Consider the following 15,167-nt stretch of genomic DNA (forward strand, 5'->3'; position numbering starts at 1 on the left):
CATAGCATACAGATTATTTATAATATATTATTATTTATTACATGTATTTATTTTTTATTATTATTCAGCGATACATTTATTAACGAGATCGGTTGAGGTCCCATCCCTTGTCCTGTCTGTGGTTAGGTTTAGGCAAAAAATGTTAATAACCATTGTTGTGTGTGAACCTTTTCTGTATTTAACCGGATCATAATCTGTCGCTAACCTGTTTTGTTCTGAATCTGTTAAAAAATCAAAAAGATTATTAATGATTGGTATTAATTAATGAGGCTGTGGTCAAGTTGATATCATACTGCAAGAGCACATATTTTGGACGGGAAAAAAAAAAGTCATTCATTATCAACATATTGTGGACTTGCCAAATACAAGATATCATCATTATATGAATAGAAAAAACGCAGCCTGGGCCCAACTGTGTCTCCAACTAAACGTATTTTCTGTCCCACATTAGTTGTATATCAGCTTTATTTATCGGAGACAGCGTTTCCTCCTCTAACTCTCGGCGAGAAACCGAAAAAGCGCCTGTCAGGCTGTTTGTTTAATTTGACGAGCGCGCACAAAGGTTAGAGCCATCCGTCCGTCTGTGCCGGACTGAAACTAATTTTCACTTTAGCCGTGCAAAAGGGTCTCGGGCCTGTGCTCTGCTGGGACCTTTATCTATTTATTTTGAAATCCTCTGGACTGAGAGGATGTCACGAGGGAAACATCAGAAGTAATCAGTCAGAAATGGCAGGCCAGGAATTCAACATGGTGATTTTTTTGTGCACAGTTTTATGTCGGCGGGAAAAAAAAAAGATGGCTCAGGGCTTTGCTGCGGAAAGAAAGGAATGGGCGGAATGCTTTCCATGCTACCCATTAACATTTAACAGGAAATACAAAAACAACTAACTCAGAAACCTTCTACTCTTTTATCCCAAAATGCAGGATGGAGGGCGGAGAGGGAGCGTGTGAAAGAAGAAGCAACCGGCTCCTGAAGAAATGGTGAAAGCATCTCTCTGAGCCGAAAAGGTCACAGATGCATGTGTCCAAGATGTGAGCGGATTCTGTGCATATGTACCTGTGCCAACAGTGTGTGTGTGTGTGTGTGTGTGTGTGTGTGTGTGTGTGTGTGCGAGAGCGATAAGAGAGTCGGTGTGAGATCAAACTCTTTCTGCCCGACTCTGATCTCAGTCGGGAGTCGAGGGACTGCCTACGACCCTGGGCCTCGCTGTCATCCTGGAGAAAAATTCCTCCTCCTTGTCCTCCTCACAGCCCTCGGGAGCCTCCTCTATAGTGTTCCCATAAGAATCCAAATGAGACGGAGCCCATCCCCCCAAAAAAACCCAGCGAAGGAGATTTTCCCATGTGCACCTTGAACGTGAAGACCTTGCTCCGCCCTTGTCTCTCTGTTGCTTTTCACTTTTGTTCCCCGAGACTCTTTCAGTGTCTATCTTTCTTCCTTTTTTTCTTCTTCCTTTTAACATGAACTACCGCGATCTAGAAGTGCATGGGCTCAGCAGAATTGACCCCCGAGGTGATGGTAGGACACACAAGCGGGACGACGGGGATCAGCTGCAGTGATGTGGTCGTCACACACATTTGGATTTGTTTATTTCTTCATGCTTATTGTAATTTCGCAGCATACAACTCCTCCTTCAGCCTCTCTTGTACGCCTGTTCTGCCCCAATATTGATTTCCTACAATGAGAGGATGATCATTTTTGGCGCACAATTTCAAAAAGGAGGAGGTATCGAGTCTGGCCTGCACATTCTGTAATAGAACAAAAAGGAAGGAAACTGGAGATGTGCGGAGAGTAGTTGTTAAGATCTGTCCCACACGGAGTTGATGCTCCCAGAAAGAGCTGATGTTTGAATTCCAAACTTTTGTAAATATAGTCAAATACGTCGGAGGAAATGTACGTGCAGTACATGTCAGTTAGGTCGACCGCAGGGCTCAACCTGGGACCAATAACTGTTCTGGATCGGATTTCACCTTCTGAATTAATATATGTGCAGACATTTCATTTAAAAATATTCAAACGCGAACTCCTTTATTTATAATAATCCGCTCGTTACGGCGCTTGACTCGGTTCATTTGAAAGATTTTTTTTCCCATCCCATGATGTTAACGAAAGCATCAAGCCGCACACAGCAAGTGGAAACAGAGTAAACCCAAGTTAAAGGGGGGAGAAAAAAAGGGGGGGGGGGGGGGGGGGGGCAGGCAGAGGTAATTGAAACAGAGAGAGAGAGTGAAACAGAGAGGGGTGAGGGACGGGAGACTGACAGCGAGTGAATGATGGAGGTTCCGTCTCTGCGCGAGTGCTGGTCTCTTCCTCATTAAGACAGTAATTCAAGCAGGGGATTAGAGAGCCGGACTCGTGCAGCGAGCACCACGGGCTGCCGATGATTGATGCTGGTTACGGGCCGTAAAAAGCTCAAAGACTGCCACTATTGTACACGGGGAGAAAGATGTATATGAAAGCAGTTTTTTGCCGTGGTACTTAATAAAGGGGGTTTGTGTGCAGGTGAATGTGTGCGACTCCAGGCAGCGCAGGTAAAGCATGCGTGTGTGTGTGTGTGTGTGTGTGTGTGTGTGTGCGCGAGAATGATAGGCTGCGGCCTACTGATCATTTCTTTTTTCGTCCATCCACCGTAACTGGCCTGGGCTGCTTCCAGAGCTGCCGAGCTCTGAAAAGAAAGATCCAGTAACAATTCAAGTTGAACTAAACCGCCCATGAAACCGCCAAGATAAGAATGTGACTTATATGTGAAAAAGAAAGAGTGAGTGAGCGAGCGGGCGAGCGAATGGCGGGGAGAGGGGATGGAAGAGACTGGCAACGAAACGGGAAAGCGGGTGAAAAAAAGAACCAACCGCTCGGCCTGCAGGAGACGATATTAAATATACATGAAAGGTTAAGCAGCTTTGTTTCCTGAAAAAAATGTCAACAATTGTGCAATGCCAGTTCCCTTTGAACGCGGCAGAGCAACCCCCCGGGCCTCCGGGGCAGAGAGCGGAGATGCTGCCTGTTTGTGACAGTGCTGTGCCCGAGAGTCTGTCGCCGCCGCGGCAGCAGTCGCTCTGCGCACGACGAGGACCTTGACTGTGGCGCTGCTGTGAGCGGAGGCGCTCTCCGGCGGGACGCGGCAAATATTTTCCGCCGATGCATACGAGTGTGTAAACATCGCAGTGTCAGAATTACAGACGCCGGCGGGCAGAGTCACGTCTCCCGGTAATTGAGGCGGTTTCATTTCACAATCAACACGTGCTTTATTAGTGCAGGCCCTCGTAACGAATGAAGCAGGAATGGCCGGGCCGTTATAAGTCGATGAGCATCTTTGTGTACCAATAGAAATTTTGAAATAAACTGTTGCACGCAGATGCAGTTTGCTTGGAAAAAAAACAACAAAAACGGTATTTTTCGGAAAACATTAAATAAACCCGTCGCTCTAAATTTGGAGCAGTTTGCGTCACTGTGGCAATTCCATTTGCATTTCTGCAAGCCACACAAGCCGTAATCAGCAAACTCATTTGCACATTTACTGTAATGACGCTTTCATTTGGGAAATTTTCTTTTTTAAAAAATGTAATTACAACATTAAGCTCATAAAAAACCTGAAAAAAAACAACCTTTTGAGTAACCTGAAATAAGGAGGGGGGTGGGGGGCATCAGGCTCCCGTCTCCGGGGAAGTGACATCTTACGGACACAAGGTTCTCGTTTGCATGGCAACAGCAAATTGTCCCCTCATCAACCGCTCCGAGCGGTGACATCATGAACACCCTCCTCCCTCTTCGATATGCACGTCACCATTTCATGCGGCCATCCAACAGACTCATGATATATCAGCGGTTGTTTTGTCTCTCCGCAGTCAATGAACATACAACAATATACGGTTCACTTGAAGGGGTTTTCTATAGTTCCAATACACAGTGCCGACCGTTTAATTTGCCACTCCGTGTACTGATCTCGGCGACGAACAGTGGTTTGTGACGCGCCTGCCGAGCAGAGCGCCGGCGAGGAAAACACGAGGTCATTGAAGGAAAGAGTGTGACTTTGATCACTGCGCCGATACGGCACAGAAGTAAATAAGTTACATAGGGGTAAGAGAGATGTCCTTGGGTCGGATTGCTATGGTGACAGTGTGTGTGTGTGTGTGTGTGTGCCAGTGGTGAGAGGATGGCAATATGTGAGTGCAGTGAGTATGTGAGTATGTGTGTGTGTGTGTGTGTTTGTGTGTGTGTGTTTGTGTGTGAGTATGTGAGTATGTGTGTGTGTGTGTGTGTGTGTGTGTGTGTGAGGCGAGCGTAAGAACAAGACCTACATAGCTCAGAAAGAAGACAGATTAATGCTGCCTCTAGTGGGATGGATTTCCTGCTGCGTGTCACATAACACAAGATCCTCACTCTTCCCGTAGGATGCTTCAGACGGAAAAATACCAAATTGTGAATCCCGGGGCTTGCCCGGGTGCTTTCAGGAGCCTTTTTGAGTGCAGTGAATTACGGAGTTCGACGTTGTGCAGTCACGTTTGCGGGGTGTACTCACAGGGGATGGTGCGCAGGTAGAGATTGTCCCGTATGATCTGCTGGAGCTTGTGGTCCAGCGAGCCCTTCTGAAACTGCAGGCTGAGGTAGTGGCGCAGGTCCGAGTTCAATACTTTACCTGGAACAAAAACAGAGACAGAGGTCAATGAAAAGTAGAATGGAAAAAACATGGCGGTGCGCTCTCTGAAGGCTTCATGTCGGAAAAAAGGAAAAAGCATCCAGGTGACATGGACCCTAACAAAGGGATCGATGGACTGAATCAAACTGTTTCTCTACTTCACCGCACTGTGATCCAACTGCAGCAGAGGCGTTGTATTATTTTTGGCATTTTCACAGATGCCTGGTATCATAAATATTTTTTTAAGGGATGTTCGATGGTGAATATATTCAGTTTATAGATTCAGTTTTTTTCCCTAATTAAAGCAGGAACAAACAACATCACTTCAAGTCAACCAGTAGATTACACGTCAAATACAAACGTGAGACAAGATGGCTGCCAATGGCTGGACTGTGCACGTGGTTCCTCGTAAGCACTTTTCTGATCGGAAGAAGTCAAAATGTTCTCCTAACCAAATATATACTGTGTAGTTTATGAGGTACAAAAGGTTTCCACTCGTTGCAATATTATAAGCAACAATACGATAGATGCCTGCATGTATATACAGTATGTACGGTATGAGCGACTGTTTCAGCTGAGAGCTTAAACCCTTGTTTGTTCCAGTTTGATCACTGACAGGATTGGGGGGGGAGGGGGGGCAAAGGTTAAACAGATTTTAAAAACTCTGATCTTTTCTGTGTAAATCCTCTTCTATGATTACTGGAGATGGAGATGTTTGTGTCACCAGAGAGGTTACAGAAGGACGTGCGACCTAGAAACACACACACAAAAAACTGTGAAGTTTGCTTGTTCAAAAAATGGGAAGGAGACTGAACAAACTGGACAGAACTCTTTGTAATCACTGGCGTCATTCATGTGAAACAGGAAATCTCAAAAATCTCAAATTGCACAGACGATGGCTGTGTTTGAGATGCCGACTGTCTCCACAGCTTCAACCAAATCACAAACCAAGCCTCAGAAATAAAAACGCTTGTGCGCAAACGCCACGAGCTCCAAACGCAGGCGCCGGAGTTGTTCACAAGGAAATCTGAAGAGATCTTTTTGCCTTCGCTCTCGACTCCCAGAAGCCTTTGTGAAAATAACGGGGGTTCATACGGAGTTTGAGACGGAGGAAGACTTCAGAGTCGTCATGCAGAAAGCGCGGCGGTAAAAAAGTTTTCCAAAGAAGAACACGATGAGCAAGTTTGGAAAAACACGAGGAGATCTTCGCCGCCAGCTCCAGCGCGAGCTCCGTCTCTTGACGGAAGCGGGAGAGTAAGATTTGAAACAGCTCGACTACAGAGGAGTAATCACTTCTTCCCCTATTTCCCTCCCATATAGCCGCTCCCCCCCCCCCCTCCCCCGCCTCCCCTCGCACAGACCAAACTCCGCTCAGCACGACTCCCCCTCTGCATTGCTCTGAATACCAATCAGCAGCACTACTGACTTGTCTGCGGAGGTGGAGATGGAGCAACGAAAATCTCCTGGGAATATTTCAGCGAGATTTCGCGACCCGTAAAACCCCCCCCCCCCAAAAAAACTTGGGGCCATTAATGTGACGGGCGGCGCAGGAAACCCCGTTATTTCTTCCTGTTCCGAACTCACACCCCCTCCGAGGTTTACGGGCCGTTTGCTCGCTCACTGCAACAAAAAAAACCCTCACATCGAAAATGCCGCCTGGCGTCCGCAGGCCTCGCCGCCATCTGACGGCGTTTTAGGAGCCGCGCGTCCCAGCGGGCGTGGCTTCTTTCAGGGAAAAAAAAGAAGCTTGTGTGTTCTCCGTCTGCCTCTCTCTCCTGCACTGCAGCTGGTGTAGCCGGCAAACAGACTGAGACTGGGGGGGGAAGCGAGGTCCAATCTGGCAACTTCATCTATGCTTTTTTTTGTTTTTTTGTTGTTGTTGTTCTCATTCGGCTCACACACACACGGGGGAAATTCACGGGGACGCAAGGCCGTTTCAACAAACTCCATGTGCTCCTTATGTTTCCGGGGGGAAAGAAAAACTGTAAAAACAGTTTTGTTGCCAAACTTTATTGCAGTTAAACCCACAGTAGATAGGAAAGACTCAATTACAGCCCGACCGACACGGATATTTGGGGGCCGATGCAGATATCGATATTAGGGAGCACAAGATTTCCGATACCGATATATATATATATATATATATATATATATATATATAGATCTCTCAGTTAATCCTAAAAACGAACTTTATGACAAAGAAATGTAATTGTGTAATGTAAATGTAAACCTTATCATCAAAAGCTAAGGAGAAAAAAAGAAAACACAAATACAACCGAATATATAGTACTCAAATTAAGAAAATTAATATAATTTATTTTTACATAAAACCTTAAGATAAATGCACATTTCTCTACTGCATTGTTTACTCTGTACAATGAAAGATTTCATATCGGTCAACGTCTGTGAAAGGCTCATATCGGCCGATATTATTGATACTATTGTCCAATGGTTTTGTGTATATATATAGATATATATATATCTATATATCTATATCTCTTTTACTTTGACTCTCTTTTACTTTTACGTAACTTTGCTTTTCCTCTAAGAATGCCCTACTTGAGGTGTCATCCTTTTTTCCCTGTGTGTGTGATAGGAGAAGTGCTACAGCATTTTCTTTTCTGTCACCCATTTCGCTCCGGTTCCTTTGTGAGCTGGAGCTGGGTCACGAATCACCGATAAACAACCCTACCACAGACATGTCAAATGGCTTCTCGCTCGCTGACGCTCAGAATGTTTTGTGGCTCAGTGTTTTGAGGCCATCGATGTGGCAACGACAGCAATAGTCAGAGATAACAACAGCAATTATGGTCCGAGAGGAGACGGGGTGAAAGCTTCCTTCTCCTTTTTTTTTTTTTTACTTCTGTCAGGTAAGACGGTGACCAAGAAAGAGGAGCAGGGCGGGACGCTAAAATGTCAGAGATGAACACTTGCCAGACCAGATTGTGATATTACTTTTTTTACTTGACTTTTGGTTGACTTTTAACACGACTCATTGATGTTGTGGGTCTGCGGAGCCCAGCGAGACTTGGCATCACAATTAAACTTGACGTGACTAGTATTTTGATCTTTTCCCGTTCTCACCCCCCCCGCGCCCGCGCCCCAGTACGAGCCCGGTCCTGTCAAATATCACTCTGCACATTGAACCCGTAATTGTGGGCTAAAGCTTTGTTGCATCTGAGATGATGAAACTCTCTCTCTTTGATGATGAAAGACTGCTAACACACACACACACACACACGCACACGCACACACACACACGCCTTAACCAACAGTACACAGCAGTCCACATAGCGGCAGATATGTGTGCGACTGTACAGTGAAGCTACCTGGTGCGAATGTGTCGGACTGTGCAAGACAGCACAGTGTCACACGCTCAGTCACCCTTCAGTGGATAAATAACAGGGGACACACACATGCACACACACACACACACACACACACACACACACACACACACTGTGCCCTGATCTGTTCATGCCGGTGCAAGTACAGTGGCACAGTGCGGCCTTTGTGGCTGCCCGGGTCCTGTCAGACACTGTTATGTGAGGATGCCGCGTCCGGAAAAAAAAAAAGAGTCTCTCATTCCTCCTCCTTCCTGCAGATAACACTGCTATTGTGGCGGGGGCCTCGTTTCCCTCTGCGACGGGGGGCTCAATGGACTCCATTGTGCCTCATCAGCCATCCGCTCACTTGTGGGTTATTGTCTCTGCCGGCCGGCCAGGAGGATGAACAGCAACTGCTGTTTCGACAACAGAAATCCACCGGGGGGGGGGGGGGGGACTTTGGTCTCATCCGTCACATTTCAATTCTTTACATTTCTTCTTTTTCTCAATGTTTACAAGTTAAAGATTCGTTTTTTTTCCCCATAGTTCACAGTGTTCACGATCCACAAAGCTCACACACAGCTAAATTGACCGTAGGTGTGAATGTGAGAGTGAGTGGTTGTCCGTCTCTGTATGTGGCCCTGTGACAGGCTGGCGACCTGTCCAGGGTGAACCCCGCCTCTCGCCCAATGTCAGCTGGGATTGGCTCCAGCCCCCCCCGCGAATGAGGATGATCTCCTCGCCTCCCTTGACATTTTTTTTGGGGACGCAAGCGACGGCAGGGGATGCGTCAAGAGAGGAGCACGGCCGCCCGTGGGAATCCTTCAGCGCCACCACGATGCCAGATTTCCACCTACAGCATCAGCAGCGCTTCCCCCCCCCCCCGGCCCCACCCCCCCTGGAACGTCGGAGGCGCAAATCCGCAGCGAGGGAGGCGGTGCCAGACGGCCCGCGTGAAGCGGCACACTGTTAGCATCCTCACTTAGACCGACACCTCGCTCAGAAGCCGCAGAACGAGATTAACACTCCGGGCTCGAGACGTTCTCCAACTCTCCCCCTCCCCCTCTGACACTCACACACACGCACACGCTCACAGACACAAAAGCACATGTCATGTATCTGTTGGAAGAGGTTGGTGCCGTGAATTGCACAACGCCAACGTGTTATTCGGACTCACGGGGAGAGTTTAATTTCATGATATACCTCAATCTCACAATGCGGATGAACCTTAATTGAGTCCATCAAACCACTGCACACGCCCGTCCGATGATTACATTCAAATGCGATCAGTGAATTTTCGCCGCTACAGCTTTTTCTGAGGCGAGAAAAAGACGCGTCGAAAGAGAACGAGACCCTGAGATAAGCTAAAGGGCCGCGCCGGCTGCAAACGGGAGAACGGAATCAATCTTCTCATCTAACTCTTGATAAGAAAGTGTATTTGCCAAAAATGTCAAACTACTCTATATTGGCTGTGTATATTAAAAACAAATCTCCCCTCCAACGTCTGGTGTCTACTGCCACATTTCTCTCCCGGCGGCATGTGGGACGTCCACAGGGAGGTCATCATCTCTGTTGTCTGACCGTCCCTTAATCAAACAGGCCTCTGAGCAGGCAACACGTCGTCAGGTATAGAGCCGTTATTTCTCACGGGGAGACCAATGGAAAGAAAGAAATTCTACACATTCTGTCGGACAGACACACAGGGGTGCACGTGCATGCTATATGAATTATATGATGTGTGCATGCAAAAGACTGCAATCTCTGTTCTACACTGAACTCCCTCCTTTATTTTTTCACTCTAATATGTACACATGGGACTTCCACAGCCCCCTTTCACCAGAGCGACATAATGTGTCAGCATCTGTGAAAAGTGACGCAAATCACTATTAATACATGTATATATATATATATGTACTAAAGTTAAGGTTGAGGCACAAAAACAACTCGGTCAGTGTTGGGGGAAAGATCATAGTTTGGGTTACATAACCACGGTCATTTATAGAAACCAATGTTGACTGAGAAGAGAAATGTGAACAACAATGTTTTGTTTGTGTTCCAACCACCCCTTCGTCCTGCCTCTGAAGATTTCGTGACTCTATATCTATATATATGTATATATGTAGTTTATTTGATGAAATGGTTCGACCGTAAAAATATGGAATCTTGGGTTTGAATATTTCTCTCAATTACAGGCGGGCAATATGTCTCTATGAATTATAAAACTCAATGCATTGTCAGATATATTTCCATATTGTCTACGGTGGTTGGTAGCTTTCTCTTTTATGTTTCTGGAAAAATGATGAGCAATGTTGCCAATCAATGAGCTCGACTAATTTATTGCAATGTTGGGTTCTAGAAAGATTTTTGTATAAATGTGATGAAGTACATGAAGTCAGGTATTTAATACGCAGGATTAGACGAACGGGCACTTACGGCCTCTTTTAATGCATCAAAAAATCTCAGCATCTCTTCCAAAAAATGCATAACAATTATGATGAGATATGTATTCGTAATTTAGCAATGATGTATGCTAATATCAGCCTATAACATCAAGGATTTCACCCATATTGGCCAAATATTGCAAATAGCTTACGTGCATGACAGGAGGAAAAATAAGATTAGTGTGTCACAGGTAGCCAAATAAATATCCTTGACATGACCAACTTAAATAATACAGTATGAAACAGACTATGATTTGTATGCGTGTGTTGATTATCGCTTTGAATTCAGAAAATAGCTCCGCTCATTATATAAAATGATATAATGAACGGAGTATCATAGCTGATACTGCTATTTAACAATATTCCTGTTTTCGGCAGACGCTCAAAACAACAGGGCAGCAACGGTCGTGGTGTTCTCGGCCCCTTCTTTATTTCCTACGGGTTTTTCTGCCGTCCCGGATTCCCCTGCCCGCTCAGATTTCTCACCTGTTCCCTTACAAATCGGTGCTTTTGAAACCCCTGCTCTCTGCTGCAGCAGCAACACCTCCCAAGCCCCGCCCCCCCCCCCCCTCCCTCCGGCCATCCCGTCGCGCTCGACAGGTCACCGACATCCTCTCCGTCAGGCTCTCCTCTTCCCCCCTGCGGCGCTCAGTCAAGCTCGGGGCGGCAATACTTAGAAGACCTCTGGTTTGGCTCCTCTCATCACTCTCCTGTCAAACCCCCCCCCCGGCCCGGCCCGACCCGGCCCGGCCCGGCCTGGCCTGGCTGTGCGGAGATATGCAAAGTTAAACAGGCAGTGGCCTCACGCGCCAAAACCTCTCTCTGCACACTTCATTTCACCTCATTTCAGCAGTGCGCCCGCGCTCGGGGAGAGGGGTCTTGCGTAAGCGGCTTAAATGGATGCAGTGAGAGAGGGAGAGGGGAAAAAACAACACGCGCGCGCGCGCAACAAGGGGGGGGGGGGGGGGGGAATATGAAAATCCGGCGAGTGATTAGATTTGTGTTCGTTTGATGTCGGCACGACTTCGGCAAACTGAAGTACGCCGCGGCCATGTTCAGTTGTTTCCCGGGAGCGTGGTCTCTGTGAGACACACACACACACACACACAGGCAGTGTGTCGATGTGTGCGTGGAGAGACAGTGTGTGTTACTGCGACACCTTTCATTACATTCCAGACTCCAGATGACGTCCGGTGAAATATTCTAAATAGGAATTTAGTATTTTTATCCTTATTAGGACCGAGGTGGAAAAAAGGTGGAACACTGCGAGCCACATGCGCCGAGCAGCACAGCAGCACAGCCACTCGAAAGACCACTAACATCCCCTTGTAGAATCACAGGATGATTGGGGGGGGGGGCGATCTCACAAGTACACGGAGACATCTGTCTCTGCATCTGAGTTGACTAACCATGCGCTCCCCCCCCCCCCCCCGTCTCCTCCGCCCCTCCGCTCGCTCCCTCCTGTCCATCACCGCAAAAAGGAGACGGAGGGATGACCTTCCCGTGTTGTAAAGGTATATATATATATATATATACGCAGTAAATGCACGATCAGCAGAACTGGAGGGGGGGGGTTGTTGAGTAGAGGGGGTGTGACGAAATAACAGCAGCATCAGAGCCAGTGCCAGAGCCTCTGTGACGTGTGACGGGGGGTGGGGGGGGGGGGGGGGAGCGAGAGGAAGGAGCGATGCCCTGCAGGTGCTGAGTCACGTCGTTCCTGTTTCTGCATACCTTTGCTTTTTTAAAAAAAAATAAATATTTTTGCTTCTGAAATCTTTTACACCTCAGTTCCACATCTTTCTTTTTTTCTTTTTTTTCTTCTTTTTTTGCTGTCTCACAGTCTGGCTCCATCTCCATTTCACATTTGTTCTCCGGCTCTGTCTCTGACGAGCAGTGTATGGCCCGGCCCGCTGTTCCATCATTAATGTGCTCTGTGTGCAGAATGAGGCAGCTGGAGAACACACACGCACACACACACGCGCACACACACACACACACACACACACACGCACGCGCACACACACACACAGACACAGACACACACACACACACACACACACACACACACGTGTCACATCCCACATGGGTCCTCATTAAGACTATGGCTCAGACAACATGTGTAAAAATAAAAAATAAAATATTCTCATTTTTGGGGATTTGACTGACACATGATCGATAAGCATTACCAGGTTTTTTTTTTCCCCTCCTGTCAAATCATCTGATCCTGCGCATATGTTGCTCTCCCTTGTGAATACATCATGCAAAACCAAATCTAGCCTGCTTGCTATGGCATCAGAGCAATCTTAGTTGTGGCACGTGTTCTTCTCCCTCTGGTCACGTGCATCCTTCCCGAATCTGTGCCACGCAGTTTATTTTGTCATCGGCCCTCCTCGCTCCACTTTCACCTGTTTTTTGTTTTTTTTTACGATGCACAAATTCGCGCAAACGCTGTTTCTGCTGGAGAGAAATTACCTTTTTCCAACTTGTGTCTTTTAAAAACCCAAGTGCGACCGTCGTCCTGCGCCCGGGGGGGAGGCCCCCGTCGAGTCCCGAACTTGTCGTCCAAATCATGTCTCCGTAGAAGTGAAGTCGTGTTTTTTTTTTCCCCCGTTTCTCTCGCTGCCAGACGTGTTCAATTATTGAGAGCGGCAGGGAAACGGTAGAGACAGTGAACCTATTAGCCGCTGAAATGAGGGGGGAAGCACCATGCTCAGGTAGGGACGTGAGACACAACGCCGGGTTCCCTAACCTCCCGCCGCCGCTCACGTCTGCCTCTGACCTGACGGCGGTGTGATGTTCTCCTCAACAGGTCACACCGCGGCACCATGGACACAACTACCTCGCACTGTTTTGCGCCACGGCAAACATGCTCGCAGACTCCCCAAGTGGGGTAAATGCAGCAGGCGGATCTGAAACAGGCTGCAAGCGAAGATCGCATTGTTGCGACTTGCCGAGCTCATCGGGCATTCCCTTCGGACGCCTGATGAGTCTGCAGCGGGCGGCCGAAAGGGCCGCGTCATCCTCGGCGCAAGACGGCTGTCGAGTCGGCGAGTTCCACCGTTCATCCGGCAAAGCCATCGGGGGAGTGATGAGAGAAATGTGGGCTATCGCAGTCATCTTCCTCAACGGCGGCGGGATAAGTAGTCAGACTACAAAGTGCTGGTAAATGCGGGGGGGGGGGGGGGGGGGGGGGGGGGGAATATCTGGGGCCCAGAGTTTCCGCTCCTTTGTCTGTGAGGCGTTCAAGTGACAGACAGATTGTCAGCGGAGAATCATATCATTAATTCAACCGCACACACACACACACACACACACACACACACACACACACACACACACACACACACTCTCCCGGGCGAAGATAAGCCTGAAATAGAACCGTGATTGTTCCTGTGGCGATGAGATGTGAGAGCCCCGTTTTCAGACGGCAGCCGCCTTGCCAGATTTTGCAGGAGGTGTGTGTGTGTGTGTGTGTGTGTGTGTGTGTGTGTGTGTGTGCCTAAGCAGAGTGGGAGAGAATTTGTGTGTCATTAAGCACGCTACCTTTTTTTCTGTGCCTCATTACAGTCTGCTGTCACTAAAAAGTAACTTGCCAAGGTCTGGACTGAAGGACAAGTCAGTCTGAGGTGGTCATCAAAAAAGAACAGAAGAGAAAGACTGCGTGGTGAACAAAAGGTGCAGCTCACCGCCTAATTCTACCCCCCAGGCTAAGGCTCCTCTTCCACTCTCTCTTTTATCGTGGAGGCTTTCTTGCGGGGGGGGGGGGGTTAAGGGGGGGGTGAAGGTTGTCATTCCTGTGCCGCCTGCAGTGCCATTCCATCGCCTCCCGCACCGATGCAGGTTTTTTCTTTTTTTTGTGCTGAGTGGGCAAAGAGCAACCCAGGGGCATCAGGGCATCTCATGGAAGCGCATTGTGCTCCGAGAGTGCAGCTCACACACACATCCAGCCTCTTACGGACTCTCAGGCAACTCCGGCCACGTGATGTTACGAAGAACATGGGTCCCGGCAGATCGCCGCTGTGTTTCAAACGTAAAGTGACCGCTGTAACTCACATTACGGTCTGCACGTTGCTCGCGCAGTTGGCCCAAACGTATCCAAGTTCTGCTTCGTGCATAACTGAAGAGACAAGACCCGTTTTAGAACACGGGGGCTTATGAAGGTCAATTGCCACTTCTGGGCTGCTGAAGAAACTATTTCTTATAAAAAAAATAAAAAAGCATTTTATTTAAACGCTCCGCTCGTGATATAGACCTCCGATACTGTAAATCTGTGTTATGGGGGGAAATTCGTAGAGGTTATTGGCGGAGGCTTATTGCCAAGCTACAGGGAAATGGCAGCATTCATCCATCAATCCATTAGCCGTATCCTGAAAGGGTTACAGGGGGCCGGAGCCAATTCCCGCTGGGTGAGAGGTGGCGTGCACCGCGCGCCAGTCTGTCACACACAGGCCTGATATATAGAGACCAACAACCGGTTTTATGGATACATATGGCAGCGTCTGACGGGCCACTTGCCCAGCGATATAAGTGATGTCATCCGAGGGGGCAAGGGCACATTGGAGCAACTGCACAGATGGTCAAGGATAAAATGCGCCTTATCTATTCTAGCTTTGTTTATCCGGTTCATCTTTCACTTTTATTCTTGTTCCCCTTTTCCTCAGCTCAGGCCCGCGGCCTATATCGAAATGACGTTTGCGCTATTTTCATGCAAAACGACAAAAATAGAAAATGATGGAGATAAAAAAATAAAAATAAATGCCTTT

The 15,167-nt window shown here is 47.8% G+C and overlaps 1 protein-coding gene across 2 annotated transcripts in view; it reads right to left on the minus strand.

The window, feature by feature from the left end:
- Positions 1-15,167, minus strand: part of LOC118309671 (membrane-associated guanylate kinase, WW and PDZ domain-containing protein 3) — a 112,582-nt gene that overhangs the window by 36,454 nt on the left and 60,961 nt on the right. For both annotated transcript variants that reach the window (XM_035632062.2, XM_035632063.2), the window contains exon 2: positions 4,521-4,637. In XM_035632062.2, coding sequence (XP_035487955.2) covers positions 4,521-4,637 — 117 coding nt within the window. The remainder of the gene's footprint in view (positions 1-4,520; positions 4,638-15,167) is intronic.

This window comes from Scophthalmus maximus, chromosome 6, assembly GCF_022379125.1.
Source record: "Scophthalmus maximus strain ysfricsl-2021 chromosome 6, ASM2237912v1, whole genome shotgun sequence".
NCBI classification, from domain to species: domain Eukaryota; kingdom Metazoa; phylum Chordata; class Actinopteri; order Pleuronectiformes; family Scophthalmidae; genus Scophthalmus; species Scophthalmus maximus.